The 23,887-nt window shown below is 44.2% G+C and overlaps 1 protein-coding gene across 1 annotated transcript in view; it reads right to left on the bottom strand.

Annotated features, from left to right (window-relative positions):
* alkbh3 (alkB homolog 3, alpha-ketoglutarate dependent dioxygenase) overlaps positions 1 to 23,614 on the bottom strand; it is a 60,767-nt gene extending 37,153 nt beyond the window's left edge. Inside the window, exons 1-4 of the mRNA XM_048607361.1 lie at positions 23,395 to 23,614; positions 20,579 to 20,695; positions 275 to 372; positions 183 to 199 (exon numbers count right to left, since the gene is read on the bottom strand). Coding sequence (XP_048463318.1) covers positions 183 to 199; positions 275 to 372; positions 20,579 to 20,695; positions 23,395 to 23,599 — 437 coding nt within the window. The 5' untranslated portion in view covers positions 23,600 to 23,614. The remainder of the gene's footprint in view (positions 1 to 182; positions 200 to 274; positions 373 to 20,578; positions 20,696 to 23,394) is intronic.
* Positions 23,615 to 23,887: the final 273 nt, after the last annotated feature.

The following is a 23,887-nucleotide window of genomic DNA, read 5'->3' as shown; positions in this document are numbered from 1 at the left end:
CTGCAGAAGTTAAGTACTTCCCTTGTGTTCATGGTTTACCTGTGGAGTGAATGCAGAGATCTGCCTGGTAACTCTGTAGCTGATCTGCATCAAGCAAAATAAAAAGCTGGTCTCTACTCACGAAAGGCACATTTGATTCCCATCGACTTTGGTTATTAGTGGTACGTACTGTACGTCAGTAGATTTTGTCACATAATGCCTAAAAAAATCGGACGCAATGTACTGAGCAAGATAGGATCACATACTTAAAAACACATTTCATTTGTTATATTACCTCTGTTGGATTTTGAAAGACAAATCTTCCATCAGCTGCAGCTCGTTGATTTGGTAGCCGGTGTATTCCAGCAACATTTTCTGAAGAATTTCTGTGAACTAAAAGTAAACGTTACACTACATTTTAAAATGCAAATATGACAAACACAAAATCCTCCTTTATATTCTAAATTGGCATTTTCTATTCTAAGTACACCAAAGATATAGGGAGTCACGTAAATGCAACATTTCAAAAGTCAAAAGTTTGCATGCACTCACCCATGAAGATGTATGTTGTGACATGATTATATCTCTGTTTAAAAAATTGATCTCTTTTTGTCCAGTCTCATATTAAAGTTTCTATCGTGAATATTTTTTCTTCAAAAAGGGCCTCAAGCCAATTATTTTGATATCAATGACTTGTTCTTATCTCAGTAGACATATTCAACTACTTCTTTTTGGTGGAACATAGTCAGTAGAAATGATTTTGTGACATCTTCCTCAACTGGCCTCTTAACCACAAACCATCCCCCACCAACTTCACTCAGGAAAGAAAACAACTTTTTTTAAAAAGCTATTCTCACAAAAGCAACAAAAGAAAAGTGTGCTTCTTTGGATAAGATGTTAGATCTCCCAACTCCTGACACTAATTCATGAATCAAAGCAAAAATGTCTGTTTCAGACACAATAGTGTTTGGTTCACAGACACAAACAACGAGCAGCAACAACTGTTCCAAAAATTTGATTTGCCAAGTCTGTCGTTGGTGTTGCTAAGCACTTGGTGCCCTCATCTGGATATGCATTGTAACCATGCAACTGAGCGAATATGAGGAACATTTAAGGCTTTAATCACTTTGACAACCAAAATGGAACAGGGATTATTATGGGTTCTAGAAAGAAAAAAAGTAATTAACGCATCTTTCTCTCTTCTCTTGAATAAATGACAGTTTGCAATTATATCATGCCTTTTAAAATCAAAATGTACATTTTATGAATGTCCTACACTAACTAGAAGAAACATCACACCATGCTGTGTAAGTTGATGATCTACCTCACAATTGTTTGACCTTTTAGGATTCTGTTAAACAAGCACATACTCACAAACTATAGCAGAATTTGTATTGCAACTTTTAGCTTTTCAAATACTTGACATTGACACAAAACAAAATCACAAAATAGCAGAAATTTCATATACTGGAAGTTGGATATGTAAAACATGATATTAAAAATATACAGCATGTTCTTCACCATCTAAAGTGATGAATCAGAAGTTCAGACGTTGTCAGAACTGATAAAATATTGCTAACAAATGATTGCGTGATTAGGAAAGATGGAACAAGATACGTAGAACAGTAAATTATGGATCCAATCAGGGATCAGGCCATTTTTTGGATCTGGTCTTGTGCAATGAGCCAGGTTTAATAAATTATCTCAGGTTAAAATAACCCCTACCAAACAATGACCACAACATGGTAGAATTTAGCATTCAGTTTGAGTAGGAGAACCTTGAGTTAGAAACAACTGCCTTAAACTTAAAGGTAATTTCAAAGGACAAGGGCAAAGCTGGCTGGAGTTGACTGGGAAGGAGTTTAGCAGCCATGATGGTTGAGGAACAATGGTAGACATTTAATAGTTCACGACTCAGCAAAGATGTGAGAAAGAAGGATTCTAGGAAGAGGATAAGCCAACCATGATTAATTAGGAAAGTTAATTATAGCGTCAAATCAAAATATTTTTTAAAAATGCAATGTGGCACAGATTAATGGTAAGCCAGAAGATTTGGGATTTTTAAAAAATCCATGAAAGAGGGCCAAAGAAAGAGGGAGAAAATAAAATATCAAGATGGGTAGCAAGAGCTTCTTTAAGTACATAAAGACAGGGGCCAAAGTAAACACAGGTCTCTTAGCAAATGAGGATGGGAAAAATAAAAATGGGGAACCAGGAAATGGCAGATGAGTTGAATAAATACTTTGCATCAGACCTTATAGTAGAAGAGCCCAAGTGCATTCCAAAAGTACTAAAAAATCAAAGGGCAAAATGGGGCAAAGAAATAAAACTATCACTAGAGGAAAAAAGTATTAGGGAAACTAATGGTGCTAAAGACCAACAAGTCCTCTGGACCTAATGGGATGCATCCTAGGATATTCAATAAATTAGCTACAGAGATAGTGGGTGCACTGATAGTAATCTTCCAGGAGTACTTAGATTCTGAGAAAACGCTAGAGTCTATTATAAAAGATTAATAGCAAAGCATTTAGCAATACATACTATAATCAAGCAAAGTCAGCATGGATCAATGAAAGGGAAATCATGCCTCACAAATTTATAAAAAATTCTGAAGATGTAACAAGCAGGGGAGATAAAGGGGAAGCAGGGGATGTGATATATTTGGATTCGCAGAAGGTATCTGATAAGGTGCCATACATTCAGTTATGTACTAAGACAAGAGCTAATGATCTTGGGGAAGTAATATTATATTGAGGATTGGCTAACTAATAGAATATGGAGAGTTGTGATAAAGGGAGCATTTTCCGGTCTGCAACCTGTGACTAGTGGTGTGCCAAAGGAATCAATGCAGTAGCAAAGGTAGGATATACCATCATGAGAGGCACTCCAGAGAGGACAGCTTGAGAAGGTTGGGCCTGGACTCACTGGAGTTTGGAAGAATGAGAGGTGACACTATTGAAACACACAAGATCATTAGAAAGCTTGAAAGAGTCTTAGAGACATAGAGATATACAGCACGGAATCAGACCCTTGGGTCCAACTTGTCCATGCCAACCAGATATCCTACATTAATCTAGTCTCATTTGCCAGTATTTGGCCCATATCCTTCTAAACCCTTTCTATTCATATACCCACCCAGATGCCTTTTAAATGTTGTAATTCTACCAGCCTCCACCACTTCATCTGGCAGCTCATTCCACAGATGCACCACCCTCTGCATGAAAAGGTTGCCTCTTAGGTCTCTTTTAAATCTTTCCTCTCTCACCTTAGACCTGTGTCCCCTAGTTTTGAACTCTCCCACCCCAGGGAAAAGACGTTGTCTATTTACCCTATCCATGACCCTCATGATTTTATAAACATTTACAAGGTCATTGCTCAGCCTCTGACACTCCAGGGAAAATAGCCCCAGTTGATTTCAGCCTCTCCCTATAGCTCAAACCCTCTAACCCTGGCAACATCCTTGCAAATCTTTTCTGAACCCTTTCAAGTTCACAACATCCTTCCTATAGCAGAGGGATCAGAATTGCACACAGAATCACAAAAGTGGCCTAACCAATGTCCTGTACAGCCGCAACATGACCTCCCAGCTCCTATACTCAATGAAAGCCAAAAGAACTGCGGATGCTGTAAATCAGGAACAAAAACAAAGTTGCTGGAAAAGCAAGTTCTGAGGAAGGGTCACTGGACCCGAAACATTAACTCTGTTTTTTCCTTCACAGATGCTGCCAGACCTGCTGAGCTTTTCCAGCAACTTTGTTTTTGTTCCTATACTCAACGCACTGACCAATACAGGGAAGCATACCAAACGCTTTCTTCTCTATCCTATCTACCTGTGACTCAACTTTCAAGGAACTATGAATCTGCACTCCAAGGTCTCTTTGTTCAGAAACACATCCCAGGACCTCACCATTAAGTGTATAAGTCCTGCCCTGATTTGCCTTTCCAAAATGCAGCACCTCACATTTATCTAAATTAAACTCCGTCTGCCACTCCTCAGCCCATTGGCCCATCTGATCAAGATCTGGTTGTACTCTGAGGTAATCTTCTTCACTGCTCACTACACCTCTAACTTCGGTGTCATCTGCAAACGTAATAACCATACCTCCTAAGTTCACTCTGTCTTCTACCTTCAAGCCAGTTCTGTATCCATCCAGCTCTACACCTTGTTATCTCAGATTCTCCAGCGTCTGCAGTTCCTACTATCTCTGATACAATTTTAACCCCACTGCGAAGCCTCTTCTAAGGATGCCTAGCCTGAAGAAGTTACCCTCCTCCCTCCGGACAAACCTCAGGGGATCTCTCTCCCACTGCAACTCTCTCGTCATCTCTTCGACCTTGAAACTGCTCGACCATGTCCTGAAGCAAACCAGGTACTACAGCCACATCACCTTTCTTAGTACCTGCCTACGGAACCAGATCATCCCCAATGAACTACAGTCCACATTCAGGCCTTCCCAATTTGGCCCCGGCTGTGACAATGTCTACATTCATAGCATTGAGATCCCTCAGAAGCGTTTCTCCCTGCGACTCCTGAAACACACACTCGCAGCAATGCGCCGGCATCTCCGGGCACTACAATCAAGCCTACCCCAGCTCAGAGCCTCCCTCTCCCAGACCTGCAAAGGACCTCTCCTGTTTTTTATTCTTCGTAGGATCCACAACCTGAACTCACAATTCTACTCAGCTTTATTGGACACTAAAAACCGTAAGTACAGTAAACTTACTGGTGCCTGCCACCCAAAACGGGCTTCCTCCACCTCCCAAATCCCCAGCCGTACCCAGGACCTTCCCCACAATGTGCCCGCCGCCATTGGCCATGTGGCCACTGTCGGAGCACCCACAGATTACGTCACATCCGCCACTGCCGGGTTCCCCACTTCCGGGACAGCGAACGCCATCACTGCTGATGCCACTGCCTCCATTTCCGAGACCAACACCACAGACACTGAAGACGTGCCTACCGTCACCACTGCTGCCGCCGCCTACCCCGCTCCGCCCACCGCCAACGCCGCTCCGCCCATCACCGATGCCGATGCAACTCCGCCCACCGCCGACGCCGACGCAACCCCATCCACCACCGACGCCGACGCAACCCCGTCCACCGCTGACGCCGACGTCGCTCCGCCCACAGCCTCCACAGCCAGCAGCTCCAGAGGAGACAGCAACACCCAGCCCTGCCGAGTCATCACAATCCCCCCAGACCTCCCCCTTACTGAGCACGAACGGTCAGTCCTCAGTAAAGGGCTCACCTTTGTCCCCGTCCACCCACACATCAATGAATACCGGTCACGTTTGGACATAGAGCAGTTTTTCCGCCGCCTCTGCCTCCCCGCTTACTTCTTCAACCGTGAACCTAACCCTCCCTCCACTGACCCCTTCTCCCGCCTCCAACACACCCCCTCCTCCTGGACACCACCCCAAGGCCTCCTACCCTCCCTCGACCTCTTCATCTCCAACTGCCGTCGAGACATCAATCGCCTCAACCTCTCCACCCCTCTCACCCAATCCAACCTCTCTCCCGTAGAACGTGCAGCCCTCCGCTCCAATCCCAATCTCACCATAAAACCCGCGGACAAGGGAGACGCAGTTGTAGTATGGCGCACCGACCTCTACATTGCTGAGGCCAGGCGCCAACTCTCCGACACCTCCTCCTACCGCCCCCTTGATCATGACCCCACCCCCGAGCACCAAACCATCAACAACCTCATCACCTCAGGTGACCTCCCACCCACGGCCTCCAACCTCATCGTTCCCCAACCCCGCACCGCCCACTTCTATCTCCTTCCCAAAATCCACAAACCTGAATGCCCTGGTCAACCCATTGTCACCACCTGCTCCTGCCTCACCGAACTTATCTCCAACTATCTGGACTCCATTTTCTCCCCCTTTGTCTAGGAACTCCCTATCTACGTCCGTGACACCACCCATGTCCTCCACCTCCTCCAGAACTTCCAATTCCCCGGTCCCCAACACCTCATCTTTATCCTATACACCTGCATTCCCCATACAGATGGCCTAAAGGCCCTCTGCTTCTTCCTGTCCCGCAGGCCCAACCAGTCCCCCTCCGCTGACAACCTCATCCGCTTAGCCAAACTCGTCCTCACCCTTAACAACTTCTCTTTCAATTCCTCCCACTTCCTACAGACAAAGGGGGTGGCCATGCGTACCCGCATGGGCCCAAGCTACGCCTGCCTCTTTGTAGGTTACGTGGAACAATCCCTCTTCCGTACCTACAGTGACCCTAAACCCCACCTCTTCCTCCGTTACATTGATGACTGTATCGGCACCGCCTTGTGCTCCCACGAGGAGCTCGAACAGTTCATCCACTTCACTAACACCTTCCACCCCAACCTTAAGTTTACCTGGACCATCTCTAACACCTCTCTTCCCTTCCTGGACCTCTCTGTCTCCATATCGGGCAACCACCTAGAAACCGATATTCATTTCAAGCCCACCGACTGCCACAGCTACCTAGAATACTCCTCCTCCCACCCACCTTCCTGCAAAAATGCTATCCCCTATTCCCAATTCCTTCGCCTCCGCCGCATCTGCTCCCAGGATGAGGCATTCCACTCCCGTACATCTCAGATGTCCTCGTTTTTCAAGGACCGCAACTTCTCCCCCTCAGTGCTCGAGAACGCCCTCCACCGTGTTTCCTGCATTTCCCACAACTCATCCCTCACACCCCGTCCCCGCAATAACAACCAAAAAAGAATCCCCCTCATCCTCACGTACCACCGCACCAACCTCCGGATCCAATGCATCATCCTCCGACACTTCCGCCATCTGCAATTCGACCCCACCACCAAAGACATTTCTCCCTCCCCACCCTTATCTGCTTTCCGGAGGGACCACTCTCTCCGTGACTCCCTTGTCCGCTCCACACTCCCCTCCAGCCCCACCACACCCGGCACTTTTCCCTGCAACCGGAGGAAGTGCTACACCTGCCCCCACACCTCCTCCCTCATCCCCATCCCAGGCCCCAAGAAGACTTTCCACATCAAGCAGATGTTCACCTGCACATCTGCTAATGTGGTATACTGCATCCGCTGTACCCGTTGTGGCCTCCTCTACATCGGGGAAACCAAGCGGAGGCTTGGGGACCGCTTTGCAGAACATCTACACTCGGTTCGCAATAAACAACTGCACCTCCCAGTCGCGAACCATTTCAACTCCCCCTCCCATTCCTCACACGACATGTCCTTCCTGGGCCTCCTGCAGTGCCACAACGATGCCACCCAAAGGTTGCAGGAACAGCAACTCATATTCCGCTTGGGAACCCTGCAGCCCAATGGTATCAACGTGGATTTCACAAGCTTCAAAATCTCCCCTCTCTCTACCGCATCCCAAAACCAGCCCAGCTCGTCCCTGCCTCCCTAACCTGTTCTTCCTCCCACCTCAAGCTGCACCCCCATCTCCTACCTACTAACCTCATCCCGCCCCCTTGACCAGTCCGTCCTCCCTGGTCTGACCTATCTCCTCCCTAGTTCCCCACCTACACTCACCTTTACTGGCTCCATCCCCGCCTCTTTGACCTGTCTGTTTCCTCTCCACCTATCTTCTCCTCTATCCATCTTCTATCCGCCTCCCCCTCTCTCCCTATTTATTTCAAAACCCCCTTCACCTCCCCCATTTCTGAAGAAGGGTCTCGGCCCAAAACGTCAGCCTTCCTGCTCCTATGATGCTGCTTGGCCTGCTGTGTTCATCCAGCTCTACACCTTGTTATCTCAGATTCTCCAGCATCTGCAGTTCCTACTATCTCTGTATCCAAATAGCTTGTTCTCCCTCTATTCCGATCTAACCTTGCTAACCAGTCTACCATGAGGAACCTTGTTGGATGCCTTACTGAAGTCTATATAGATCATATCCACCACTCTGCCCTCATCAATCCTCTTCGTTACTTCTTCAAAAAACTCAATCAAGTTACTGAGACACAATTTCCCAGAGTAGATGCTGAGTTGATTTTCCTTCTTATGGAAGACTCCAGGACTAGAGGGCATAATCTTGGAGTAAAGAGTCACCCATTTAAGTCAAAGATGAGGAAGAATTTTTTTTTCAGAGGATAGTCAATCTGTGGAATTCCTTACTACACAGGGTATAGAGGCTAGGTCAGTTCAGGGTTAATAAAGACAGATTTTTGATCATAAGGGATTCAAGAGATGTGGGAAACTGGAATTCAGGATTTTCAGATCAGCCATGATCTCATTGAATGGCCTTCTTCTGCTCCAACATCTTATGGTCTGAGATGGAAGTATCATAGAGTCATACAGCATGGAAACAGACCCCTCTGTCCAAATAGTCCACGCCAACCATGTTCCTAAACTAAACTAGTCCCACTTGTCTGCGTTTGGCCCATATCCCTCCAAACCTTTCCTTCTAATGTACTTGTCCAGATGTCTTTTAACTGTTGCAATTTTACATATTGATAAAAGAAAATTTTCTTGAACACATGTAACAAATTCCTCACCATCTAAGCCTTTTACACCATGGCAATCCCATTCAGAGTTTGGAAATTAAAATCAGCTACTATTACAACCCCATTATTCTTACGTATATCTGAGATCTCTCTATGTATTTGCTCCTCAGTTTTGCTTTGATTATTGGGGGACATATATAGTACATATAGCTCAATCAAATCAAGGTGATCATCCCTTTCTAATTTCTACCCATATAGTTTCACTGGATGACCCCTCAGAAATGTCCTCTCTAATTTCAGCGGTAATGGTTTCCTTAATCAGAAACACCACTCCCCCTCCTCTCTTGCCGCTCTTTCTATCCTTCCCATAGCATCTAAACCTGGTGATGGTGAAATAGTGGTAACCTCCCTGAGTGAGTAACCCAGAGGCTGAGGCTAATGCTCTGGGTTCATCAATCACAGGCCAATAGTGAAATGCAGAATTCAATTAATAAATCTTGAAAGGTGCGATGGTGACGATGACACCATTGTCTAGTCTCATAAGAACCCATCTGGTTCACCGATATGTCTTAGAAAGGAAAATCTGCTATCCTCACCTGATCTTGTCCACATTTTAATCTACCAGAACAGGAACGTGGTTGACTCTTAACTGTTTTCTGAAATGGCCCAGCAAGACACTAACCACCTAACCATCACAAAATCTGTGAAAAGGAATGACGGCAGATGAATCACCAATGATCAACCTAGGCATTGGAAACAATAATGGCACGCTTAGCTCTGTTGACCTGGGTGGCACAATGACTCAGTGGTTAGCAATGCTGATTCACAGCTCCAGGAACCCAGATTCGATTCTAGCCTTGGGTGACTGTCTGTCTGACATTTGCACGTTTTCCTTGTATCTGTGTGGGTTTCTGCCAGGTGCTCCAGTTTCCTCCCACAGCCCAAAGATGTGCAGTTTAAATGGATGGTCATGCTGAAATAGTTCATAGTGTTTTTGGATGTATTGGTGGGGAGGCAATGACCTAGTGGTATAATTGCTGGACTGTTAATCCAGAGACCCAGGTAATGTTCTGAAGACCCGAGTTCAATTCATGGCAGATGGAGAAAATTGAATTGAAAAAAAGAAATCTGGAATTAAGAGTCTAATGGTGACCATGAATCCATTGCCGATTGTCGGAAAAACCCATCTGGTTCACTAATGTCCTTTAGGGAAGGAAACCGCCATCCTTACCTGGTCTGGCCTACATGTGACTCCAGACCCACAGCAATGTGGGTGACTCTTTACTGCCCTCTGGGCAATTAGGGATGGGCAATAAATGCTGCCTGGCCAGTGACGCCCTCGTCCCGTGAATGAATAAAGATAAAAAAAAGGTTGGGTGGATTAACCAGGGTAAATGTGGGGTGATGGGATACGGCAAGGGACTAAATCAAGGTGGGATGCTCCTCAGACAGTTGGTACAGACCTGATGGCCCGAATAGCCTCTGTTACGACGGGGAATGGCCAAACCCATCTGATAATTAAACTAAAACACAGGAGTACAGTTGGCTCTTCTTGATTTTCCAAATGCCCTCGTCTTATATATCCGTAATGACATAATCAAATTCTTACGATATGATTGGTTTTAGGTTGTCATCACTATCAGATTTAAATTCAATTGGCTTTGAATCACTAAGTTTGGTTTTAAATTAATTGGCCAAATTCAAACTCGTCACAACATCAAAACAAGACTACAAAGTGTGGAGCTGGAGGAACACAGCAGGCCAGGCTGCATCAGAGGAGCAGGAAAGTTGACGTTTTGGGTCGGGACCCTTCTTCAGTCCCTGGCCTGGCCTGCTGTGTTCCTCCAGCTCCACACTTTGTTATCTCTGACTCCAGCATCTGCAGTTCTTGCCACATCAAAGCAAGACTGCTGTTTTGCCTGCCACCTGTAAGGCATTTCTGATACACTTGTTTCACTTTTTGAGGCTCTCTGTACTGGCAACTTCAGCTGCTTTTTTTTTAACTTTATTTATTAATGGGATGAGGGCGTTGCTGGCTAAGCAGCATTTATTGCCCATCCCTAATTGCCCATAGGGCAGTTCAGAGTCAACCACATTGCTGGAGTCACATGTAGGCCAGATCAGGTAAAGATGGCAGTTTCCTTCCCTAATGGACATTAGTGAACCAGATGGGTTTTTCTGACAATCGACAATGGATTCTCAATTCCAGATATTTTATTGATTTCAAATTCCACCATCTGCCATGGCGGATTTGAACCAGTGTCTCCATAATGCTACCTGGGTCCCTGGCTTAACCGTCCAGCAATAATACCATGAGGTCATCGCCTCCCTCTGTGAGCATGCATAGACATAGAATTCTTTAAAAAAATGTATGTAAGTACAGACAAAGCTCTTAAAAGGAACCACACATTTTAGCTTCCTGCCTTCCTCCTCACAATTACTCTACCCAACTTCATAACATCTTCTCCCTTAAGAAAAATAATAAACCATCATTATGAAAATATGGCTTCATTTTTTCCTTTCTAAATCTTAATCCTATTACCACAAAATACATAGTTCAGTACTCTAAACTTATACCTTTCACACTAATTCAAATATATATAACATAGAACCGGTATGGTCCAATCTCTTCTACACATTTTCTTTAAACTCGCATAACGCATCAGCAACAACGTTTTTCCGTCCTGCAATATGTACAATTTGTAAGTTAAAAGCTTGTAACATAAGACTCCAGTGAAATAGTCACATATTTTTGTCCATACATTTTTCCAAAAAAGTGACAGGGTTGTGGTCTGTATACACAACCGTTTCCAAAATACTGCTCAAAATATAAACCTTAAAATGTTGTAAGGCCAGTACCAAACGTAATAATTCTTTTTCAACAGTGGAGTATTTTCTCTGATGAACATTGAGTCTCTTTGAAAATATTCAATTGGCCTTTCAATTCTGCCATTCAACCTCCTACATCGAACAACTCCAACCCCTATATCGCTGGAAGTTCTGAGGAAGGATCACCAGACCCGAAACGTTAACTCTGTTTTCTCCTTCACAGATGCTGCCAGACCTGCTGAGCTTTTCCAGCAACTTTGTTTCTGGTCCCTATATCGTTGGCATTGATAGCGACTTTAAAGGGTTTTGAGAAGTTTGATGTAGCTAAAACTGGTGCGTGGTTAATACGGCTTTTAAATTCTCAAACGCCTCCTGGCATTGTTCTGTCCACCGAAATGTTGTGTTCTTCTTTAGCAATTCTGTCAGTGGTGCGACCACGCTAAAGTTTGGCACAAACTTCCAATAGAATCCGTTCAGTCCCCAAAAATTGAAGTACCTCTTTCTTTGAGGATGGTCTTGGAAGTTCCTCAATGGCCTTTGTCTTTATGTTCCTTGGAGTCATCCTTCCATGTCTGATGTTCTGTCCCAAGAACATCATTTCTGCCTTCGTGAATTCAGTCTATGCTAAGGTTATAACTAGTTTTGCCTCCTGTAGTCTTTCAAAGACCTCTGCCAAATGACCACGTGATTTTTCCATGAGTGGCTAAAGATCACAACGTCATCTATACAGACGGCACAATGGTTCAATCCTGCCACAACTCTGTTCACAAGTCTTTGAAATGTGGCATTCTTCATACCAAAGGGCATTACTTTGAATTGATACAGCCCATTTAGTGTCACAAATGCAGAAACTTCTTTTGCTCTCACAGGCAAAGGTACTTGCCAGTAACCACGGAGTAAGTCCAATTTGATGATATACGTGGCTTGTCCAACTTTTTCCACACAGTCCTCCAGCCTTGGAATTGGGTATGAGTCTGATTTAGTTACACCAGTGACCTTCCGATAATCCACGCAGAACCACTGAGAACCATTAGGCTTCGGAACCAACACGATCTGCAAACTCCATTCACTTTGACTCGGCTCGATGCCATCCTCTTGCAGCATTGTTTCTACTTTCTTTTGTACCTGTGCAGCTTTAAGAGGATTAAGCCCATAGGGGTGTTGTTTTTATTGGAACAGCATCCCCTACTTCAACCTCATGAATTATAGTACTAGTCCTCCCCACTTTATTCCCACAGTTGTCCTCATATTTCTGTAACAAGCCTTTCAATTCAGTCCTCTGTTCCTGAGACAGACAGCTCACTATCCTATCCCATTCTCTAAGACCTTCCTCAATACTTAACTTACTTTGAGGCACATCAAAATCAAATGATTTGGATGCTGATTCCTCACTCCGAGGGTTAGTAACTAATACCTGTTTCTCCGGTTCCCTGTCCCTATCATAGTCGGGTTTCAACATATTCACATGACATACCCAATAAAGCTTTTATCTATCTGGCTTCATTACCAGAGAATTCACCTGACTCAACTTCTTCTCAAACTGATAGGCGCCACTAAACCTTGCTTTGAAGGGGTTTCCTACCACTAGTAACAACACCGATACTTTATCCCCAACATTGGAATTTTAGATTTCTTATCTGCTTCTTGCTTCATCAAATGCTCTGTCACCTTCAAATGTAGTCTAGCTAATTCACCTACTCTGTTTAATCTTTCTCTCACCTCAGATACCTAATCCAACAATGAGATCTCTGACTTCGGACCTATCAACTTTTCCTTAATTAACTTTAAAGGCCCTCTCACTTTGTGTCCAAATATCAATTCAAATAGAGTAAACTGAGTTGATTCATTTGGGCATCTCTAATGGCAAACAATATAAATGGGATACCTTCATTCCAATCATTTGGGTAATCCTGGCAATAAGCCCTCAGCAGAGTTTTTAGGGTCTGACACCACCTTTCCAATGCTCCCTGGGATTCAGTATGATACGCACTTGATTTAAAGTGTTTGATGCCTAAACTATCCATGACCTCCTTAAAGAGTTTGGCAGTAAAATTGGACCCTTGGTCTGACTGAATCTCCCTGCGTAGGCCATAGCGTGTAAAGAAAGCAACCAACTCTTCCACAACCCTTTTTGCCTTGACACTCCATAATGAAATGGCCTGCAGAAATCTGTTAGATACATCGACTATGGTTAGCTAATACTGGTTCCCACTTTTGGTTCTAGGGAAGGGACCTATACAATCAATCATTACCCGTTTGAAAGGTTCTTCAAATGCAGGAATTGGCATCAAAGGTGCTGTTTTTATCACAGCCTGAGGCTTTCCTATCGTCTGACATGTATGACAGGTACGGCAAAATTCAACTACATCTACATGCAATCCAGACCAATAAAAGTGCTTTTGTATTTTAGCCTGAGACTTCCTCACGCCTAGATGACCACCTACCTCTGCTACCCATAATACTTCCTGTCTGTATGCTACCAGCAACACAGTCTGGTGCACTTCGGCGCATTTCTCCTCTACACTAACCTGCCGAGGTCTCTATTTTTGACTTAGCATTCTACCCTTGAGATAATAACACTCGGGAATACATTCTGATTCCTTTTCTGTGCAAGCTTTATGATATAGGTCCTTTATTGTCTCATCTTTTTGTTGTAACTCCAGTAGTCTTTCAGAACTAAACACCTCTGCCTGATCCTCCACCTGTTTAGGTTCTTCCTTTACCATTTTGTCAAACAGGGTGTCAGCTAACTGGACGTCAACTCCTTTGTCTTTCTCTTTGGTTTTCCCCTCTTGCTTTAACTTTTGACTGTGGGATCTTGTCACCACACAATCCAGAAAAATTCCAGGGTATTTTTCTTTTAACTCCTCAGTTCTCTGTTTTTCCTTTGGCTTCTCCACTACAGGGGGTGCCACTACCACTTTTGTTCCTGCCACGTTGTTTCCGAGAACAAACTGAATTCCTGGAATTGACACTCTTTCAATCACTCCCACTTTCACTTCTCCGGTCTTGATTGGACTTTCCTACCTGATCTTACTCAGGAGAATGCTAGATTTCTGTCCATCTATTCCACAGATACTGCTCTCTTGGGTAACATTTCAGAAGGAGTGCAAATACTTTCATCTCTTACTAATAGAGACTGACCAGCTCCCGTAATTGTAACTTTTTTACCTTCTCCCCCTGTTCTTCCTGAATATACTTTACCCATAGAGGTGAAGTCTTTGTAGAGATCGGACACTGTCTCACTATCCAGTCCATGACTAGGCTGTGCACTCTCCTGCAGCTACTCGACTCCTTTTGGGATTTCCTTTACTACCTTAAATAATCCCACATGTTCAGCCTCTTTTACCACTTCTTCTTCCCAGTGCCATTCTTCAACCACCAGCACTGTGACTATGTGTCCCACGTTATGGCAGTTAAAACACCTTTTTCCTATAGCCTTTCTGAAACCACCAGCACTGTGACCTTACGTGTCCCACCATATGGCAGTGAAAACATCTTTTTCCAGTGCCTTTCTTAAACCACTGGCAGTAGATCTTTATGTGTCCCACTCCATTACAGTGAAAACACCTGAGGCCTCTTGCCTCCTTTTCACCTTCTTAGGTTTCTTTTTTCACCTGTGGTAAACTGCTCCAGGTGTGATCTACTTCTTGTTTCTCATTGAAGGGTCTCCCTTTTTCCTAATTTCTATCCCTCATGGAATGAAATTGCTGTCAGAAGCTAAATTTCATATATTGACTAATACATATCCGCCAACTCTGCAGCTCTTCTTACTTTGGTAACATTCTGTTCCTCAATATGAGTTCTTATCATCTCTGGAAGTGAATTTTTAAAACTCCTCCAGCAGAATAATCTCTCTAAGATCCTCATTTGTCTTTTCTATCATTAATTCTCTCACCCATTTATTGAATGTGCTCTGTTTAATTCTTTCAAACTCAACATAACTCTGACCTGGTTCTTTCTTTATGTTTCTGAACCGTTGTCTATATGCTTCTGGTACCAATTCGTAGACACTCAAGATAACCTGTTTGACCTCTTCATAATCTCTTGACATCTCATCTGACAGCACTGCAAACACCTCACTAGCCCTGCCTACCAACTTAGTCTGAATTAACATTACCCATATATCCTCTGGCCAATTCATCTGCCTAGCCAGTTTCTCAATGAAATGAAAAAGGCTTCTACATTTTTTTCATCAAATTTTGGCAATGTTTTAACATGTTTTATATATCCCTACCATGTCTTTGGCTACGATGGATTTCCTCATCCTCACTTCTATCTTTTACTTCTCCTTCTGCCATTTGAAGTCTTTTTGCTTCAAGTTCCAACTTCATCTTTTCCAACTTGAACATTCTTTTCCTTTCTTCGGTCTCTCTTTCTATGTTCCTCTTTTCTCTCTCTCTTTCTCTTTCCTCTGCTTCTAACCGTAATTCAAACTCTCTCACCTTCCTTTCATTCTCTAACTCCAGTTGTCTCATTTGAAATCTAGGTTTTTCTAACTCCACTGCACTTGCCTGCTTCTCTGATGTACCCAAGTGCTTGATTTAACTCCAATACAATTTCAGCTTTCCTTTTATTCCTTGTTAAACCCAAATTTAACCTGTTTGCTAATTCTAAAAGTATATCCTTCCTCTGTCTTTCTAAGCTTTCTTGGAAAATTTGGGAAGCATCTTCAAATCCCAGAATCTCTTTAGCAATGTTAAGAGCTATTTCCCTCACTTTTAATTTAACCTACCACATGTAACTGAAATTTAGCAGATTTTTCTTACCTAAGTTTTATTTAAAGACCCAGGACACAAATTCACAAGTCTATGTGAATCTGTCCAAATCCGTTCAGATCCCGGACTCGAACCGTCCAGATCCAGGACCACACGTTTTAGCTTCCTGCATTCCACCTCATAATTACTTTACTCAGCTTTGCAACACCTCTTTCCACACTGTGAGGATTCTATAACTCTATGACACTGCAAAGTCCTCCCTCTCAACATCTGGGGGTATGTGCCAAAATTGGGAGAGCTGTTTCACAATAGCTTGACATATCCATACTCGTGGCATCATACATTACAATACCCCAGACACCATCAGCACCATCCGTGGATATTTCCTGTCCCACCGGTAGGCCAGATCCACCAGAGGTGGTAACATAGTGGTTTATGGTTGATAGGGAGTTGTCCTGGGAGCCCCCAACATTAGCTGAGGAGTCTATAAAATCTCATGGTATCAGGTCAAACATGAGCAAGGAAACTTCCTGCTAATTAGCACACAGCTAATGCATCAATTCTCCTCAGCACTTTGTGGAAACACTGAAGGTGACCAGACTGCAGAATACACCCTGGGTGAAGAACTTCAATATCTATTACCATGAGTAGTTTGGAAGACCAAGCTGGCAAGTCCTAAAGGACACAGCTTTTAGACGAGGTGTACAGTAGGTCATGAAGGAACCAACAAGAGGGAAAAATGCTTTTGACCTCATCCTCACTAATCTACCAGTAGTATGACAACATTAGTAACAGTGACCACTGCACATTCCTTGTGGAGATAAGTGCTGCCTTTACATCCATCTTCATCCAGAGATGCTGAGTAAATGATCCAACTCTGAGGACTGCAGTATCTAAGATGCCAGGCTTCAGTCAATTCAAATCATACCATATGAAATGGCTGAAGGCACTGGATACTTGATCTAGGTGTAACAGCTGGGGACCCTGACAATATTCTGACAATAGTAACAAAGACTGCATCCCACAACTAGCCATACCCCTAGCCAAGCTGTTCCAGTATCGCTGCAACACTGGCACCTACCCAGAAATGTTGAAAATTTCCCAGTATGTCCACAAGGGCAGCAGATACTCAGGAACACCACCACCTGCATGTTCCCCTCCGAGCCACACACCATCTCAACTTAGAAACATACCACTGCGCTTTCATCGTCACTGGGTCAAAATACTGGAACTCCCTCTCCAACAGCACTCTGGGTGCACTTTCATGACATCAACAGCAACAATTCAAGAAGGTGGCTCAGCTACACCACTTTTAAGGGCAATTAGGGGCTGGCAATAAATGCTAGCTTTATCCAGCAACACTCACATCCTGTTAATGAATGAAAAAAGAAACAATGCTTTGAAACTGTAGAATAAATATTCGCATTTCCAGTATAAAACTCAAAAGGGAGGAAAAGGGCAAAGCCATAGCTAACCATCTTCCTACAGGAAAAATCAAAAACGATTTATTCTGGACTACCATCTATAAGAGAGCTGGAACAGATCACTTGTGTGGGAGGCTCAAAGAAGGAGTGGGAGGGGGAACAAAATCTTCAAAACAAGATGATTTAACATACAATTGCTGCACTGAATAATTTTAAGCATGTTTGAAAATTGAGAAACCAAGTATACTCTTTTGATAGGGGTAGGAGGAACTGCAGATGCTGGAGAATCTGAGATAACAAGGTGTAGAGCTGGATGAACACAGCAGGCCAAGCAGCATCAGAGGAGCAGGAAGGCTGACGTTTGGGGCCTAGACCCTTCTTCAGAAATGGGGGAGGGGAAGGGGGTTCTGAAATAAATAAGGAGAGAGGGAAGATGGATAGAGGAGAAGATAGGTAGAGAGGTGACAGACAGGTCAAAGAGGCGGGGATGGAGCCAGTAAAGGTGAGTGTAGGTGGGGAGCTAGGGAGGAGATAGGTCAGTCCAGGAAGGACGGACAGGTCAAGGGGGCGGGATGAGGTTAGTAGGTAGGAGGTGTTTTCTGAATGTAGACATTGTCACGGTTGGGGCCAAATTGGGAAGGCCTAAATGTGGACTGTAGTCCATTGGGAATGATCCAGTTCTGTAGGCAGGTTTTCTGAATGTAGACATTGTCACGGTTGGGGTTTTTGAATGTAGACATCCCCTACCTACTAACCTCATCCGGCCCCCATGACCTGTCCGTCCTCCCTGGACTGACCTGTCTCCTCCCTAACTCCCCACCTACACTCATCTTTACTGGCTCCATCCCCGCCTCTTTGACCTGTCTGTCTCCTCTCCACCTATCTTCTCCTCTATCCATCTTCTATCCGCCTCCCCGTCTCTCCCTATTTATTTCAGAACCCCCTTCCCCTCCCCCATTTCTGAAGAAGGGTCTAGGCCCAAAACGTCAGCCTTCCTGCTCCTCTGATGCTGCTTGGCCTGCTGTGTTCATCCAGCTCTACACCTTGTTATCTCATACTCTTTTGATAATATGTTCTACTTTCCTTATGGTGCAGAAATTCTACTGACTCTACAGAAGATGTGTTGATGTATCATTTGGACCTGTGAATGCTGCTTCGATGTCATATTTTGCTAAATAAGGCACTTGATAACATATATACTGTCCAAAAAGCAACAAAAGGTAGATGTGACAGCACAAACCATGCAAAGTTATACTGACATCAAAACATTAGTAAAATCATTAATTATTTGAGTACTAAAACCCATCAAAATATATACCTCTTCTGGGCAACTTGTGCAAGGTAAACATCCCATCACTTGTCATAAAAGATTTGAGAATTTTAGTCTCAAATTTGCTCCAGTCATTCTTTCTCCTCCACAACTGTTATCTGATATTTTTGACCAGGAAGCCTGTGTGTTCCATCCTGTGTACATTGTTACACATCAATGCTTCAATCATTCTGGGCAAGTTCTGTCCTCAAGCAAAGAAAGAACTGTGGAGAGAAGAGGAAAGGAAATAGACTCCTGTTCCTCTGGTGATCCAAGCAAGACCGGTGAACTCAAATGACAAAGCACTAAGGTCCCTAAAGTAGGAGTCTTTAATTAGAGAGGATGGGACCGTACTTTCCTCTCCTCTGTAATTAAGGAGGCCCTCAAACGCATGTCTCCATTTCTCACACTTCTGCCCTCTAAACCCCTCTCCCCAACAACAATAAGGATAGACTCCCCTTAGTCTTTACGTACCACCCCACCAACCTCCAAATCCAATGCATCATCCTCTGACATTTCTGCCACCTACAATCAGACCCTGCCACCAAAAAGATATTTCCTTTCCCACCCCTATCCACTTTCCGCATGGACCATTCACTCCATGACTCCCTTGTCAGCTCTACACTCCCGACCAACTTCTCCATCACACCCAGTACCTTTCCCTGCAACTGCAAGAGCAGCAACACCTACCCCTACACCTCCCCTCTCACCTCTGTCCAAGGCCCCAAACAATCCTTCCAGCTCCAACAGAGATTCACCTGCACGTCATCCAACCTGATCTATTGTATCATTTGCTGCCAATATGGTCTCCTCTATATCGGGAAGACCAAACACAGACTTGGGGACCAGTTCATGGAACATCTGCGCTCTGCACTAATCAACCCACCTGACCTTCCAGATGCCATCCATTTTAATTCCCGCTCCCACTCCCTGGTGACATGTCCATCGTTGGCCTCCTCCACTGTCAGAGTCAGGTCAAACATAAACTGGAGGAACAACACCTGATATTTCGCCTTGAGAGCTTACAGCCCAATGGCCTCAATATTGACTTGACCAGCTTCAAAATCCCTCCACCCCCCAGCCTTATCCCATGTCCAGTACTCCCCCTCCTCCTTGCCTCCCTGACCTACCTGTCCATCTTCCCACTCACCTATCCGATCCATCCTTTCCACTAACCAATCACAATAACCTCCTAACTGCATCCACCTATCACCATCCCACATACTCTTCCCCCAGCTCTACCCCCATCCCTCTATTTACTTCTGCACTCCCCTCCCTCTCCCCAGTGTTGACAAAGGGTTTTGGTCCGAAACATTGACTTTCTTGCTCCTTGGATGCTGTCTGACCTGCTGTCGTATGATTTCTGACTTTGTCTACCCCAGGCACCTGCACCTCACTATGAACATTCCTTATCTGTCAGTAGTCTTAAAGCATTAAGGCAGTCAGTGAGCAGATAAGAACACTGGAATGGAGTAGTTTCATAAACATGGAAAACATAGAAAACAGGAGCAGGAATAGGCCATGTGGCCCTTAAAGCCTGTTCCACCTTCAATATGATCACGGTTGATCATCCAAGTCTCCCTTTCTCCCCCATGCCCTTTGATCCCTTTAGGCCTGAGAACCATATCTAACTCCTTCTTGAAAACATTCAATGTTGTGGTCTTAATCGCTTTCAGTGGCAGAGAATTCCACAGGCTCAGTACTCTCTGGGTAGAGAATTTCTCCTCATTGAAACAAGCAAAACACCGGGCAAAACTCAGATTATGCTCTCTCCAGTTTATTTATTTTGGTAAACCATAGATCTTTCATGCATCCCAATATGTAAACACATCTTTAGATTTCTCCATGATAGCAGTCATTTTGCATCACAAATAAACCCATCCCTTTAAAAGAGTTTCTGTACCTTGATGTGATCTTACAGTGGTCCTATTGGGGTCTGCCCATGCACCTTGCACCCTTGCCCGCTGTCTTTTGTCTGCCATGAGTCTTGTAAATGTCACTTCTTCACTACCATTACTCACTGGAAAAAAAAGGAACTTGAATTCAGGTTGTCAGTCCAACAACTTACACTTACTTAGCCACATCACTGTACTGAAACATCCCACCGCACTTCAAAGGCGTGCTAAGGAACAAAATTTGACATCAAATCACAAAAGAATTTATGACACGTTCTGATCTACCACTGCTGGAGTGATTAAAATCAGGATTGAGCAAGAGGTCAGAAATGGAGAAGTGTAGAGTTCTTTGAAGATTGCAGGACTGCAGGTCATTACAGAAATGTACAGAGTCACAATCAGAGAAGAAAACTTGGAGGAAAATTGTAGAAATGAAGTTCTGTCAAACAGTAGCAATACACATCAGTGTGCTCAGGGGTAATGAGCGAATTGGACTTTGTACAACCCAAGTTATGGACAGCGATTTTGGAATAATTTCACATTTATGGAGCTTGGAAAGTGGACAGCCTAGCATTGGTACAGTTAAAGCCTTGAGGTAGCAAAGGCCTAGATAACATTTACAGCTATAGTTGAGCTAAGGGATGAGCCAGGGATGGAGATTGATGATACAAGGGTAAAAGTAGGTGGTCTTGGCTACAGAGTGGATATGTAGTTGGATACTAATCCAGGGCCAAATAGGATGCCAAGTCACAAACAGCATCAGAGAGTAGCTAGATTGAGAGATACAGTTGGTAATGAAGGAACATTATATTATAAGGAAGGAATTTTGATATTGCATCTCACTGTGGAAACTAATTAGGTTGTGACTTCTAACAAGTGCAAAATTTAACAGGGTTATGGCAGAAAATGGGTCTGGATTACAAAGTGGAATAGAGGATTGAATGATTACATTTTGGTTGCAAGAAAATCCAGAAATTGAAACACTTTCAAATGTTGAACTTTTGCTTAGAAATGTTTAGACAACAAACAACAGACGACTGCCAAACACAAGGGACTAATTCACCAGACTGGCAAAAGTTTCCTTTGTGCAATGATAATCCAACTGAACTGCAGCTTTCACACACCAAGTAAATTTTCTGGGCTAGGTTTCCTAAAATCCTATCAATGAAAATCTAGTAAAATTGGTCTTTCTACTGGTTAACACGGAGTTTATTTTCCAGACATCATAAGTTGAATGGGTTAGCAGTCTCAGTGCTTACTCTACAATAAGCAACAGCTAAAGACCAGGAGATCTTTCTTATGGAGTGTTCTTAACCACCAGAACTTCCTGCAGCCTGTCACACAGGAAACAAGTATTGCTTATCCAGTACACGAACATAATGGATATTTTGCTGCGCTGATGGAAACAGGCAGAAATCATTGAATTTGGATCTGGTGGCTCAGTGCATTAAGTATACTATTTGCGGGTCAGCAGATTTTACTGAAGATAGATTTGTTTGTAGCTTTAAGGATGCAAATAGAAAGCAAAAAGAAGTATGTTAAAATGGGTCATTTTATGTTCAGCGTTTTTCAAGGTGCTTAACAGCCAAGAACTTTACTTCAGGAAAACCTTATTATTGTTAGTGAAGCAAATGGGTCAGACAGGTTGCATACAGTGAGAATCCAGAAAAAAAACACAAATCAATAATGTGATGATCTTATTTCAGGTTGATGTCAGCTCGAGCATCAATTTTCCAAAGAGGCCCATATGATTCTCTACATGCATGCATGTAGGCAGACTGGAACTTGGCTTAATATGACTGAAGGGCAGCATCAATGGAAGACTTACATTTATACAGCATCTTTTTTTTAAACACAGGTCTTAAAGTGCTTCACAATCAAGTACTTTTACTGAGAGGACATCATGTTGTAATGCAGGAAACACAACGGGCAATTTTTGCACGGCAAGTCCTGTAAACAACAAGGTCCAGACAATCTGTTTTCATGATGCTGAATGAGAGACAAATATCAACCAGAGCACCGGGTATAACACCCCTTTTCTTATGCAAAGCAGTTCTATGAGATCTTTCACATTGACCCGTCACCTTGGGCTCCAAGTCAGTCTGAGGTGGTGGCTGGTGAATTGAGTTTGTGGCAGTGCTGAGGCCAAGGATCAGCTAACTCGATGGGCCAAATGGTCTTTTTCTGCACTGTGGGGATTCTATATTTCTATGACAGGTTGCTGGGGGTGGGCGTCACCCTAGTCACTAAGGGTTGTTCAGTGCTAAGGGGGACGCTCCAGCTGCAAAGGGGGTCTCTCTGGTTGCTATGGGGATCCCTAAGGGGGTCTCTATGGTTACTACGGGGATTCCCAGTTGTTAAGGGGTATCTCCGGTTGTTATAGGGATCGCTTAGGAGGTCTGTATGGTTGCTATGGGGATCCCTAAGGGGGTCGCTATGAGGATTCCCGATTGTTAATGGGGGTCTCTCCGGTTGCTATGGGGATTCCCCTGATTGTTAAGGGGGTCGCTCCGGTTGCTATGGGGATCCCTAAGGGAGTCTCTATGGTCGCTATGGGGATTCCCCTGATTGTTAATGGTGGTCTCTCCAGTTGCTATGGTGATCCCTAAGGAGGGTCTATATGGTTGCTATGGGGATTCCCGATTGTTAAAGAGGTCTGTCCGGTTGCTGTGGGGTATTATACCACTCGCGCTCCCACCTCAGGCCCTGATTTCCGGTCGTGTTACCGCTCTCCGGTTTCCGTCGGCAAAAGGGAGCTCCGGAGAATCGTTCCGGGTACTCCCTTCGGTTCCGCTCCCGTAGACTGAGGGCAGCGGAGACTCACCTGGGAATCTGCCGCCTTTTAGTGCCGCTGAGCTCCAGCCTGGGCCCTGAGAAATTGTGCCGGAAAGGCGGAGCCCGAGGAAGTGTGGGGCTCGGAGCCCAGAGGAACATCCAGTGAGAGGTTTCCAGGTACTCCTGAGGATTCTGTCCCTCACACTTCCCCCAAGAATAATAAATAACCTCAAGGATATTCCAGTGTCCTTCATCTCTTTAAGGATCTAGAGGGGCTTTTAACACGATCATAACGAAAGGGGCAAGAAATAATGAGGCAAATAGGAGGAAGGGGAAATGAGATGGAGGGGAGAGAGAGAGAGAATATGCTGTCAAACAGACAAACCTTGGTAAGTTACTGCATTACATCTTATAGATGGTACAGTCTGCTGTCAGTGATGGGGGTGGGGGGGGAGTTAATGTGGAAGTTGGTGGATAGGGTGTCAATCAGGCAACCTTCTTTATCTTGAGTGGTGTCAAACTTCTCAAATGTTGATGGAGCT

The sequence above is a fragment of the Rhincodon typus genome, chromosome 17 (genome assembly GCF_021869965.1).
Source record: "Rhincodon typus isolate 14 chromosome 17, sRhiTyp1.1, whole genome shotgun sequence".
NCBI classification, from domain to species: domain Eukaryota; kingdom Metazoa; phylum Chordata; class Chondrichthyes; order Orectolobiformes; family Rhincodontidae; genus Rhincodon; species Rhincodon typus.
The sequence above is the reverse complement of the archived record's forward strand: the minus strand, read 5'-3'. Positions and strand labels throughout refer to the sequence as shown.